At 35.8% G+C, this 13,282-nt stretch overlaps 1 protein-coding gene across 1 annotated transcript in view; it reads left to right on the top strand.

Annotated features, from left to right (window-relative positions):
- LOC107839104 (nucleolin) overlaps positions 1-5,012 on the top strand; it is a 14,762-nt gene extending 9,750 nt beyond the window's left edge. The window contains exons 2-3 of the mRNA XM_016682464.2: positions 3,769-4,015; positions 4,248-5,012. Coding sequence (XP_016537950.2) covers positions 3,769-4,015; positions 4,248-4,636 — 636 coding nt within the window. The 3' untranslated portion in view covers positions 4,637-5,012. The remainder of the gene's footprint in view (positions 1-3,768; positions 4,016-4,247) is intronic.
- Positions 5,013-13,282: the final 8,270 nt, after the last annotated feature.

The following is a 13,282-nucleotide window of genomic DNA, read 5'->3' as shown; positions in this document are numbered from 1 at the left end:
ACCCCCCCCCCCCCCCCCCCAACCACCACCCACACAAAGAAAAAAAAAACTAAAACTAATCCTGTGTGTCAAGGAAAAGTAAATTGGAATAGCGAATTAAAAGTGGGAACCTTTATTGTCTTCATCAATAATAACATTATGAATAGAACTTCATCAATAATAACATTATAAATAGAACCTTTATCAACAATAAATTAATTTTAAAAAATATTTTTATAGTATTTGAATTTTTTTTAGCTGAATCTCCACACTATTATCCATACTCGGATTCGCACCCCCGAATCTTAAAATTTCAATTATGACGAATCCGAATCTCGGATCCGTATCCGTCTGGAATACTCGCACCTGAGTTCGAGCAACTTAGATTACCCCTTTAATTCCCAAAGTTAGAATCTTAGCAACTATTTTATTTAAGGCTGAGCAACATGGGTTTGTAATTTTGGGAACCAAGGTAAGAGTTGTGCAATTCCAGGAATGGGGCATTTTATCAGTAGCATAGAACTGTTTAACAACATCATGTACATCATCATCTCCTACGTCCCGTTGTTTAGTGGAGAACTCAATAGGAAAACCAGTTTTCCGTAGAATTCTATATGTATCTATGAGATCGAGTATGGAATTCTGTCTGATCATCTTGCTGTAACAAAGCAAGCTTAGGAATGAATCTAATGGAAATTTAGGTCTCTATCCGCTTGGTAGATTATTCTTCCTCATCGGCGGAAGAATCATCAATTTCCTTAGTTGTTACCCCTTTCAAGTGTTGTTGTGTTAATGTTAAGCATGGCCCAGGGCCGGCTGGTAAGGTTAATGAAATTGGCTGATGCCTAAGGCCCCTAATTGAGGGGGCCCCATTTTCTAGTTTTGATTATATTAGTAGATTAGTACTATATTTTAAAAAATGTGGTAGACTAGCTTAAAAATAGGATTAGACTTATTTTTTTGAATTAAAATTTTTAATGGAAATCACACAAGTTGAAGATACTGCTCTAATTAGATACTCAATCCAACAAAAAGACTTGATTCTTATTCAAATGCTTATATTGCTGATAGAATAATGTTAATAATTCCTATAGCCAGTTGCCTCGGCGTGGAAAGAAGTTTTTCAAAATTAAAAATGATGAGATCATATTTAAGATCAACAATATTTCAAGAAAGATTAAGTGGATTGACTATATTATTAAATTAGAAAAAATCTATTATAAAAGAATTATCAACAATTTTGCATCTTGAAGAGCTAGAAAAATAGATTTTAGATAAAACATTATATATTTTTTTAATTGAGTTTAAGGCCTCTCATTTCACTTTGGCCTTAGGCCACCAATGTGCTTGAGCGGCCCCTGGCATAGCCCCTCTTTAGACACCTCACTGTTGGGACATGGCATCACATCATTGCAATCCCCCATGAGTTTGTTGAAGAAAACAAATTCATATTCCATATCTATTGGATCAGTGAGCTTTACCCTGGTGTCATTGTAAAATGGATGAGATGGTGTTCTAGCTAGATCTTATTTTCAGGTGAGCCTGGAAATATTTTGAGTTAGAATCTCCATAGTCAATCCAGCTACCCCTATACGTTTGCCTCAGAACCTTCTCTTCTACAATACTCTACTTCTCAATTTTAGCATCCAGCTGGCCCTATACTATAGGTTTGTATTTTCTTCTCCTCCTCTTAGGGTCCTCCCTAAACTACTACTCCTTCCAGCAGGATCCATGATCATATCCAAAGAAACTTTGGCCTCCAATCAAAAGCCACAACTTGATGAAAAACTCCAGGAGGGAGAGTAATCTCAATACTTTCAGGCAAGGGTTTAGATATATCAGTTTAACAAAAACTCTTGCATACGAGATCCTATCCATATCTATTGTAATTTTATCATCTTATTAGGGCTTTCCCGCTATACTAGCAATTTTTAAGTGCCTCATTAGACCAGTAACCTACAGGGAGTCCCGGGAACTTTACCCACGGTGGGATACTGCTGATGCATTCAAGATCAAAGTCAAAATTGATCGCCCAATCTGCAATATTGAAGGTTTGTCATGATAGGTATAGGGGCCAACTTGCATCACCAAATCTCGATCCTTAGTTGTGTTGAATCGAAAGATACAATACCCATCATCATGATACAGAATTTGAGTGTCCAGCACAAAGTTCCACGTGGGATACTGCTGATGCATTCAAGATCAAAGTCAAAATTGATCGCCCAATTCTGCAATATGAAAGGTTTGTCATGATAGGTATAGGGGCCAACTTGCATCACCAAAGCTCGATCCTTAGTTGTGTTGAATCGAAAGATACAACACCCATCATCATGATACAGAATTTGAGTGTCCAGCACAAAGTTCCACACGATGCGAGTATAGTTATCCATTGATCGTTCTTAAGGAACATCCCCAAGATCATATCCTATTAGAGCATTTTCACAGTAATCTCCCTTCTTCCTTACATCATCCTCATCAATCATAACCTTAAGCCTACCATTACAGTGAGCAGGAGGTATGAAAGTAAGTGGATTACCCGTTTGCGAGCTTCGATTATTTATCCGTGTCTCATTATCCTGTCCGTTGGTGTGGGTTGTGTTGATGTGTCTGCGTCAGAGAACTGGAGTCGGCTGGAACCTCTGCCGTCACAGTGGCCACACCTTTACCAGCTTGGTTTATAGTATCCGTTTTCTCACTCTCAACCCCAACTTCCTCTACGATAATTTGAAATTGAGAACGGCAGAAAGCTGCCAAAGGTCATAGGAGCTAAGTATTGTTGAACCCCAGTAGCAGGCAGCCAGGCATGGCCATAGTCATAGTCGTCTCTGTGCGTGCGCATTGCCGCCTACAAGCCATCTTGGCATATTTTAGCCTGCCGTGGCTAAAAGTGCACCGAGAGTGTCATCTCAACATGCTCCCACCGTGTATAAAGGTTAACCAAACATCTAAGCTATTAGGGAACATTTAGGAGTTGAAATCCCATCAGAACATCTGAGGTTTCTTTTAGTCCCTAACATACAAGTTTCTAGCTAAACTGAGAGAACTCCTGGCGAAGCAGACTTACCTAAGGGAAATAATAAAAATTAAGCCTTGATTCCAAGTTCCAATAGTTGATACTGCTTATAGGATGATTTTTTCCATTGTGTGAAAAGTTATTTATATCCACATTGTGGGGGAATGTGAACACAACTTCCAGGCCTTTCTTACTGGGCGAGCAAATCCGTATTATTATATGTAAAAGTGACCTTAATGGACTTTATTTTAAGCATTTATTCGCTCCGGCACGCACGACAAGACCTTCAATCTCACTCTCTCCATAATTGATGTGGAGATTGGAAAAAATAAGCACTCAACTCTGACCTCAAAATGTTCCAAACTTGTGCAATTTTAGGCTCTAAAATGGTTCCCCTTCTGAATTTTTGAACATTTGGGGCCACTAGTCTTTTCCTTTCTTTTTTTGGACACCAAGAGTTTCATAAGTTAATAGTTTCTTCCATGCATTTTTTTTTGACAGTCTTCCATGCATATTTTACATTCCTTATGTGTGCATTTCGCCTAATGATTTATTGTTCTGTCAACTCCCTACTCTCATGTCTATGGTCCGCTGTATTTGTTCAAATGTTAGGGATTAATCTTCTCTCATGAGGGGGGATAGAAAGTTCAATGAGAAGGAAAAGGAGGTAAAAAAAAGGAATACAAATTATTGCAATATTTGGTGGCCATAAAAGTTTGTGAACGCTTATTCGAGTTAATACTGTGCATATACTGAATTTGTAATTGGGGTTGCAGGAAACAGAAAGTGACGACGACCTTCTTGATGAAGATGAAGATGTGGAGGAGGACAATGACCATGAATCTGAGGTTCCAGAACATGCTGAGCCAGTAGGCCAAAAGATAGAAGCTTCACCAGCTCCTAAAGAAGCTGAGAGACAACTATCAAAGAAGGAGAGAAGGAAAAAGGAGCTTGCTGAATTGGAGGCACTTTTAGCTGATTTTGGGAGTGAACAAAAGGAGAAAGGTCCAGACGACCTACCTGGTAATTCTTTTGCCTCGTGTACTGATAATGGTGTTTCCGTTGGTACATAGTAATTGAAATGACGATGAATCTGATGGCCACCTCCTTAAGACCGATATCATATTCTCTTTCATTTTATGGACTACTTTTTCTTTTGGTTAGCACTTGTTGGTCATCATGTAGGTAAGATGTCTCGTTTGACTCTTATGGGTATCCGATGGTGGATTTCCTAAATTTTTCTCCATAATCACAGATGTTGCCCATGAGAAGATAGAGGGTGACCAGCAAGGAAAGAATATGGAAAAGAAAAATGGTGCGACTTCAGAGCCTAAAAGTGCAAAGAAGAAGAAAAAGAAGGATAAAGCATCCAAGGAGGTGAAGGAATCAGAGGATCAGCCCAACAATGTAGATGCCTCTATCGGACCCGAGGAAACTGGAGGAGCTGGACAAGTAGAAGATGTGTCAACTGTGGATATCAAGGAGAGGCTAAAAAGGGTGGCTTCAGCTAAGAAGAAGAAATCCGGGAAAGAGCCAGATGCTGCTGCAAGAGCTGCTGCAATAGAGGCTGCTGCACGGAGTTCCAAGCTTGCTGCAGCAAAGAAAAAAGAGAAGAGCCATTACAACCAGCAGCCGATGCGATAAATTCTACCTCAGCATGGAATGATCAGCGTCAATGATCCGAGTTTCAAACAGTTTGGTACACTAAATCCTTTTTTTGCTGGTGTAGAATAAGATTTTGGTCTCTAGTCTTGGTCTTTGGGGCACAAGAAGATTATGGACTAGTTTTTGGGGCTTGGGTTAAGTTTAGAGGAAATGAGAAAAAAGTAAAAGAAAAAAAAAAGTGACTGGCTGGACAATTTTTGATGTATGAGAACGGTATCTGGAGATCTGGTTAGTAGTGAGTAAACTTGTGTGAAAAAGTAGCACATTGATGCTAGTGCTATTGAACTATGGTTTTGGTGATTGAACTAGAAGTAGTATTTACTTTTTAATTGAATGAGCATATGATCTTACCCTATTTGTTCATTTTCTTTGTTGCGGCGATGCATGAACTCCTTAACCATTCCATCTCACATCAGATGTTGGATCGGGTGAAAATAACAACGGATGTGAGTGAACTTCTTTGATGAACTTGAACATAATTACTCCCTTTGTCCCAAGTGGAACTATTTTTTTTATTCCGTCCCAGAAAAAAGTGTCGCATCAACTGCTTAGTTCAAATATATTTGTCGGTGAGTGTTGACGACACCGCTATTCAAGAAGGTATTGGGTACACACTTTCATCTTATTAGTTCATTTCTTTTAGATTTTTTCAAGTCATACAGTGACTAGTTTTCAAGTTATTTAAGTACTATTTTTTATTCCAACTTGTGTTTTAGGACATAATGAGAAGGCAACTTTATATATTAGTTGTATTACGTGACTTTGACTATTTTTTTGCTGAAACAGTTTTAGATGCATCTTCCACTTTTAGATGCATCTTCCACTTATTTCTTTTTATAATTTTACCTTTTTGGGTGATCTATATCTTTTAAAAAATATTTATTTCTAATAATATTAATTTATAAAATATTAAAAATTAAAGAATTCGTGAGGCTTATGCCTCATTGTTTTGGGGCTTACGCCTCGCCTCGTACCTGGTAAAATGCTTTGCCTTACGCCTCCTCCTTTAAAAACACTAGTCCATATTATCAAATTTAAATCAATCAATATTACTTAAAATAAAAATTAAAAAATTAAAAATTAAATCAATTAAAATAAAATTAAATCCACACAGTTAAAATAAAAATTGAACTTATTAAAAATAAAAATTGAACTAATTAAAATAAAAATAAAACTCATTAATTGTTCGAGTTTTATTTTAATGGGTTTGATTTTTTATTTTAATTTAAGTAATATTGGTTGATTCAAATTTGATGACGTGGACTTCTAATAAGAGGTCATGTGGTAAAAATAGTTTCGCAAAATCACCATTGTAAATAATGACACATAAATTTTTTTTGTTACGACAATGACATAGATGAGCCAAACTTTTTGTGGCGATGACATAGATGAGCCAAACTTACAACGGATGACATAAATGAATCATTTTCAATAATTTGATGACATATTTGAGCCTTTTTCCTTCAAATAATCCTCTCTTGGTGCACCTTAAGTGACGACTAACATGTGCTTAAGTGACGACTAACATGCACTTTCTCCGGCATGGGGCAGGAGCGACCTAGGAAGGATGCTAACATGATCATAGTAGCACCTCAAAATTGATGCATCGAACAGTCGAAACAAGAAGCGAAAGGCAGGGAAAGCCAAAGACAAAATGACCCCGATGCATCAGGATTTTGAGACCACTTAAAAATCTCTTAGACGATATTTTTCGTGTAATATAGCGAGACAATATTATAAAAAGAAGTTTGAAGGTCTGAATTCTACATCTATTAAAGCATGCAGGCGTAAAAACAATTACCAAGTCAATTAATTCATTTAGGTAACCGTAAAATTTATTAGACCTACAAAAGATCTCACACATGAATACTGTCACTTGAATAAATATATATGAAAACTTTTTTTTTCGAACTCAAAAACGACTTAAGAATATACAAATTTTTAGAAAACTTGTTTATAATCTTTATATGACATAATTTAAATAAGATTGATATACTAGAATTGTCTTAATGAATATTTATTCATATAAGGTATAAAAATGACATTTTTAATCATTCCATCTTCATATTATAATGCAAGTTTATGACTAGAATCACAATTCTTCAAGAGCTTTCAAAAGCAATATCTATCTGCTAAAAGAAGTTGAAATGAGAAACTTGCAGAATTAGATTGATCTTGAAGTATCATGTCTTATGCAATTAATGTTTTATACATCTAGCTATAATTATGAACATGATACAATTTTACTCCAATATAAAGATCTTGAAATAAGATTACTTGCGTATTGCAACGAAAGCATTGCCAAATTTTTTAAATATACAAGATATTCATCCAATCGACATAAGAGTTTGATCTAGATATATTATCTATTTTCAAGAAACGTTAATGTCATACCATACTTTACATGATAGATAAATAGTACAAAAGATGATGACAATTTATAAAGCAAACATGAATGTATCTGGGGTGATTCTGATAATATTGTATGACGGTTATACAACTTTATCAAAAGAATGAAGATGCAACATGTATAGTCCAATTAAAGAAAAGATTTGTGATACGAAATAGAACAAAACACATTTCATAAAAAATTTCTTCACATATGATCTCCAAAAGAATGATAATATCAACAAATAAAAGATTCGTTCAAGTGATAATATAACTGATTTGTTCTCCAAATCTCTACCAACTACAAATTTTTAGAAGATGATACATAAAATTAGAATGTGAAAATTCAAATTTTTTTAGAATTGATGTTCTCTTCGGGAGAGTTAATACATATTGTACTCTTTTTTTCTTGAACAATTTTTGTCCCTTCAAAATTTCCTTATAAGCTTTTAATGAGACAGTCAAAATACAATCGAAATATCTATGTATCATTAAATATATATGTTTTTTTTTCCTTTCACTATAATTTTTTTTTGTAGTTAGATTTTAACAAGATAATTATCAAATAGATATTTAAGGAAAAGTATTATAAATATATCTTATATATTATAATGAATGTCTAGTTTCTTTTTTCATAAAAATGTAAGAGTTAGTTTGCTTTCACTCCAAAATAAAAATTTTTCATTGTAAATAATAGAAGAATTTTCATCCATTGTATTATCTTTCTAAGAGAGAAATAATAAACTTTTTTTTTCTATCTTTCTCTGTAATATCCTGCTTTTCGTTTATTATTTTAATACTTTCTCAATTAATTAAATGACTATGTTGAAAATAAAACTCTAAACTCATTAAGAAGATAATGGACAAGATTGTACATTTCAAATATTTCAAAGCACTTGCAATGTAATTTGCAATTTCATTCCATTCAGAAAAATTACAACTGAGTCTACCAAACATGTTCAAGCAAAGTCTCCGTAGCACACATTATTTCAAAAACTTTTCTTTAAATGATTTTTCTGTGTTCTAGGAAATGATAGCTACACAGTCTCAATATTTTTTCGTGTACTAGCAAACGTGAAGGCCTGACCACGTATGCAATGGCCAATTATTTGGTTAAGTCAATATTGACCCTCGCAATTCCGAGGCTCAGGCCGTAATTGCGAGGAACTGTTCACATAATAGTATAAATAGTTCATTTCACGATTTTCTTCTATTTTTGAACCTTAAAGCTTCAAAAAAGGTCGATTTTAAGGTTCCTCATAACTCGTGCTTGAATAAGCTCCAAACTCTTATTCTCACTACTTTTCATTGATTTTATCTTCAAAATAGCTTCAAAACCTTGATTTCAAATTGAGTTTTTAGGAGGTTTTTATCTGTGAAGCTTTAAAATATTTTTTTTAAATTTATCTCATTTTGCATGGATTTTCAAATGTATACTCTTATAATCTTAAGAAGCATGTTTCTAAAATAAAATTTCAGATTTACCTTTTTTTTCGAACAAATTTTGGTACCGTTTTAAAAAATAGCTAATATGAGTATCATTAGCTTTCTTTTGACTTGTGAATGTTGTATTTGATAGTTTTAGCATATGAAGATACCGTTCGAGAGGGATAGGTCTCTATGTTGAACGATTCTATGCTTAGATTTCTGCACTTCAGGGTATGTTATGAGTTAACTTTCTTTAGATTGAGCTAGATAGTTAACGAACATATAAATCATGCTATGGGATAGGGAGTTTAGTCTCGGGAGTCATATTTTTAGTATTATTACTTATCGTGTGCCTGTGTGGAGGCTTATTTGTATATTATTATTGACTAGAGAAAATATAACTGTTCTGATGCCCGAATGGAGCCTTTATATGATATTATACGCCTTATTTGTACGTTAATTTTCCTTATTCATTATTGTGTTGCCCGAGTTGGGGATTAACTTGTATTTAGGCCTTACATGAGCATTTATTGCCTTAAAGTGACATTATTGATATCTTACATGACTAATCATTCTAGTGGTGTCTAGTAAGGGCTAATAACATGAATTAGAGGCATCTTGAGTTGAATTTAAGCTCACTTGTACCTGCATTGATTTGATCATTTTCTTCATTAGTTGTGATTATTACATCCTCATTTGATCTACATAGTCATGCTATTGGTATCACTGTGAAACATTGATTTTTTGACAAAAAAAAAGACTTTATAAAAACATCTAGACCGAGGAATGTGCTTTAGGGACATGTGAAACACTGATTTTTTTAAGAAAATGAAACACTTTTAAGAAAAATCCTAGACCAAGGGATGTGATAGTTGGGTTGATTGAGATTGTGAACCCCCATGGGTACTGTCCTAAAGCATTGAGGCTTAGAAGGTGTATATAACGGTTCCGCTATCATTGTATCATTTTATTTCATTGCATTACATCGCACTATTTGTATTTCCTCTATGTATTTGTTATTTTTTATTCAGTTTCCTTACATATATTGGTCTTTAGCTTTTTTTTTGTTTATTTATCATATATTGTAGAACTGTTAATGGAGACAGTTTGAGCTACTGCTTGGAAACTTTTCTGTTTGTAGGTTACATGCTCATAGTATCTTTTACTTGTTTTTTTTCCCTATTTTGCTTAGTTGGCTTATGATAGATACTGAGTACACATGGATTGCATTCTGAAACATCCTGGGTTTTGACCCTTAGAAAGTTTCCTGGAAATATGTTCTCCAGACCCAATACGACTCATGGGTACGAGCCGTATATTGGGGTATGGGTGGTATGGTCCTGTTGTATGCTGACCAGTGTTAGTTGGTGGGATGATTTTGATCACTAGAATGGGTATGACTTAGATGTGTGAGTCGTAGGGCTTGGTACAAGTCATATCAGAGACTCGTATGGTGGGCAATGTTTGATCCTCTTGGTATTTTATTCTGCCAGGGATATGGGTTATGGGTACGGATTGTATGCTGTGGTTAAGACTTGGTTGGATGAGTCGTATACTGGACAATATTTGATCCAAGGGTTGAGGCTTAGATACGAGTGGTGGATACCAATCGTATAGAAGAGAACGAATCGTATGGGTCAATCGTATCCCTGTACCGGGTTTTTGAGGAATTTAAGTGGGAGTATTCTGGACATTTTCCTACTTACCCTAACTAGGACCCACAATTTCTAATGCACTTAAGAGGTTATTTACCCTATTATTCTATTAATTAACACTTAGAAACTATTCCAAAACACTCCATAATTCTCTCAAGAGCTTTTGGGGGCAATAAGGCTAGAGTTTCATCTTACGGATTGCTTTGGGGCTTGTCTTGGTGATTTTTTTCCATCAATTCTTTGGAATAAGGCATGATTCTATTCCCTCATTGTAATTTAAACTTAAGGCATGGTTTATACGATTGATTTCATGGTTTTACTATTTCATGATTATGGTTTTCAAGTATTATTTGGGTGATTTGATATTAAATGCTTGGTTATAATTTCCTATGGTTTTAATTATGCTTATATATATATTAGTGGTGGTTTTGTACAATTGAATTGTATGGTAATGATTTAATGGTCTTTGAAATTTGTTTTGGTTATATTATGCCCCGAAAGTGTTTGATAAAATGCTTATAAAGATATATTTATTGCATTGACTTCTTTTAAGGAAACTCTTGCATGTTTTAAACTGGATAAATGATTTATGCATGGTTTAAATGGTTTGAAAAGTCTAAAGGCTAAATGGTTATGCTTGTGGATAACATGAAAGTCTCCCAAGTGGATTTAATATGATATATGGAAGGGCACCTAAGGTCCCCTTAACCTAAATGGTTTGGCTATGGATATCACTTGCAAGTAAGGGGTGGTGTGACGATGCCACCACTATTGCCCTTGGTTAATAAATGGTAAATATATTGCTTGGACATGGTTTTAATAGGGTATTAATGGCGGAATGTGTAGCTAAGACGTGGAAGGTGGCAGTCCTGGGGGGACCAAAATTGAAATCTCATATTTATCGATATGAGGGGTCTTTGATGACCATGTGCGCATGTCACATTTTATATTGGGGAATTTACTATTCATCCCATGGGATATTCCCTAGTCGTGTGGCTACACACATTGGAGCCCTTTCAGTAGGGGGAGCTGAACCCATATGACCTATGGGTAATTAAGTCGGCAAAGCTACACAACCCAGGTAAAGGCTGTAAGTGCATGATAAACCCAATCCTCTTTACCAGCACTTATATATGTATGGTCGTATGCATTATGGATGGTTTTACTTGGTTTTATGAATGACATTATTTTACCCTTATCTTGAGATTCATGCTAGCGGTCACTCGTTAACCCTGTCTACTGACGGCTGTATACCCATGCTATGCAGGAATCAACCATTTTACTCCTCCTATTTAGCACGCAGATTTGGTATCAGTATTTGGACTAATGTGGCGAGCTTCCATCCTTTCGGGAGGCATTATTTCATGTTATGCATTTTTTAGTCACTTTTCTTTTATTTTGAATATTGGTTTTGACCATGGTTAGTGGTATATCCCAACTAAATGTTTTTACTCTTTTGGATAGAGACTTTGTGGTACTTCTGGGGTCTGGTATGGGCGGTATCGGTATTGGTGTTAGCCTTGTCTTTAGAATAAGTCGGTGGGTTGACATCATTTGATGATATTATTGATTGTTCCATCACATTACATTTTGGGATTGATTTTCATATTATGATTTGGTATTCCATTTGGTTTATGGTCTATGGTTTTTTTTGGTATGGTTGGGCGGTTGGTGCGGTACGGTTGGACTCGTTTGGGTTGGTCACGGTTGTGACCCTATCCCAGAGTCTTAATGAGAACAATAACACTATCTTATTATATGTTCAAATTTCAGTCCATCTAAGGATGCATATAGGTGGATGGTTTAGGTAACAGGAGGCGGTCCCCAGTCCTAGTTAGACTTGGGATGCCCATTACGACAAGACCCGGGTTGGTTCTTGTCAAGTTGGTATTAGAGCCTAGGTTCATGGTCAACTTGGAAGTCCATAAAGTCATGTCAAGTAGAGTCAATTTTAGGGGTGTGAAGCTCGCCACACTCATAAGAGAGAGGCTTCAAGACATTTAAGAATATTTTACTTTCTTGGTATTCTGTCTTCAAGCTTGAGTTCTCAATCCTGGAATATGCTCTAATTCTTATTTGTTCATCTTTCAGATCATGCCTCCTAGATCTGGAAACCAAAAAATTCTTCCTTCCCATCTGGGATAATTCTGAAGGGGTACGTCCTACATGTAGAGTACATCTTCGATCTCATGATCTTATTCCTGATGGTGATGGAGTTTCTTCTATTCTGGATAGTTCTCCTTAGGTCCCTTAGCGTAATGTGACGAACCCAGAATTTTGTTAGCCTATTCTTATCATTGCCCAATTGGTTGCTGCTCAAGCTGAGCGAGATCGACTAGTGCTTTATCTGCTGAGTCCATAAGGGTTGGTCAATTTATAAAGATGGGTCCTCCAACTTTATCTGGGATGAAGGTAGAGGAGGATCCACATGACTTCTTGGATGAGATGGAAAAGATCTTTTGGGTGCTGCAGGTTACTAATGTAGAAAGGGTTAACTTTGTAGCTTATCATCTCAAGGATGCTGCTTATCAGTGGTATGAAGAGTGTGATAGGGATAGAGGTGATATCAATGAAGAAGGGTTGTGGGATGCCTTTTCTAATGTTTTCTTGGATCGGTTCTTTCCTCAAGAGTTGAGAGAAGAAAAGATAGAGGAGTTTGTGAACCTCAGGTAGGGAAGGATGTCTATAAAGGAATATGATTTGAAGTTCCATCAATTATCAAGGTATGCTCATGATTTGGTGGCTGATATGAGGTTAAGAATGAGGAAGTTTGCCTCTGGATTGAATTAAGACTTGATTCTAGATAGTAAGACTGCCTTGATAATTAAAGATATGGACATCTTAAGATTGACAGTTCATATGCAGCGGGTTAAGGATTAGAAGAAAAAGCAGGCAGAGTTTGGGGATAGGCAGGGAAAGAGGAACAGGTTTTCTCATCAGGAAGGTGCTCAGTCTTAGGGTGGTTGGGATGGTGGCACATGGCAGAAAAAGAAGTGGGGGAGTTTAGGCTTCTTTTTTGCTAGTGTTCCTTATCAGTTTAGAGACAGACGTCATCAAGATGGTGAAAATTCTCGGGCATAAGTTGCCCAATCTCAGGCGAGCGGAGGTCAGTTAGTTTCTTCATATCTTCCTTGTCAATTTTCGTAGTCATCCT

Source organism: Capsicum annuum, chromosome 8 (assembly GCF_002878395.1).
Source record: "Capsicum annuum cultivar UCD-10X-F1 chromosome 8, UCD10Xv1.1, whole genome shotgun sequence".
NCBI classification, from domain to species: Eukaryota; Viridiplantae; Streptophyta; class Magnoliopsida; order Solanales; family Solanaceae; genus Capsicum; species Capsicum annuum.
This window is presented reverse-complemented; position numbering and strand designations above follow the sequence as displayed.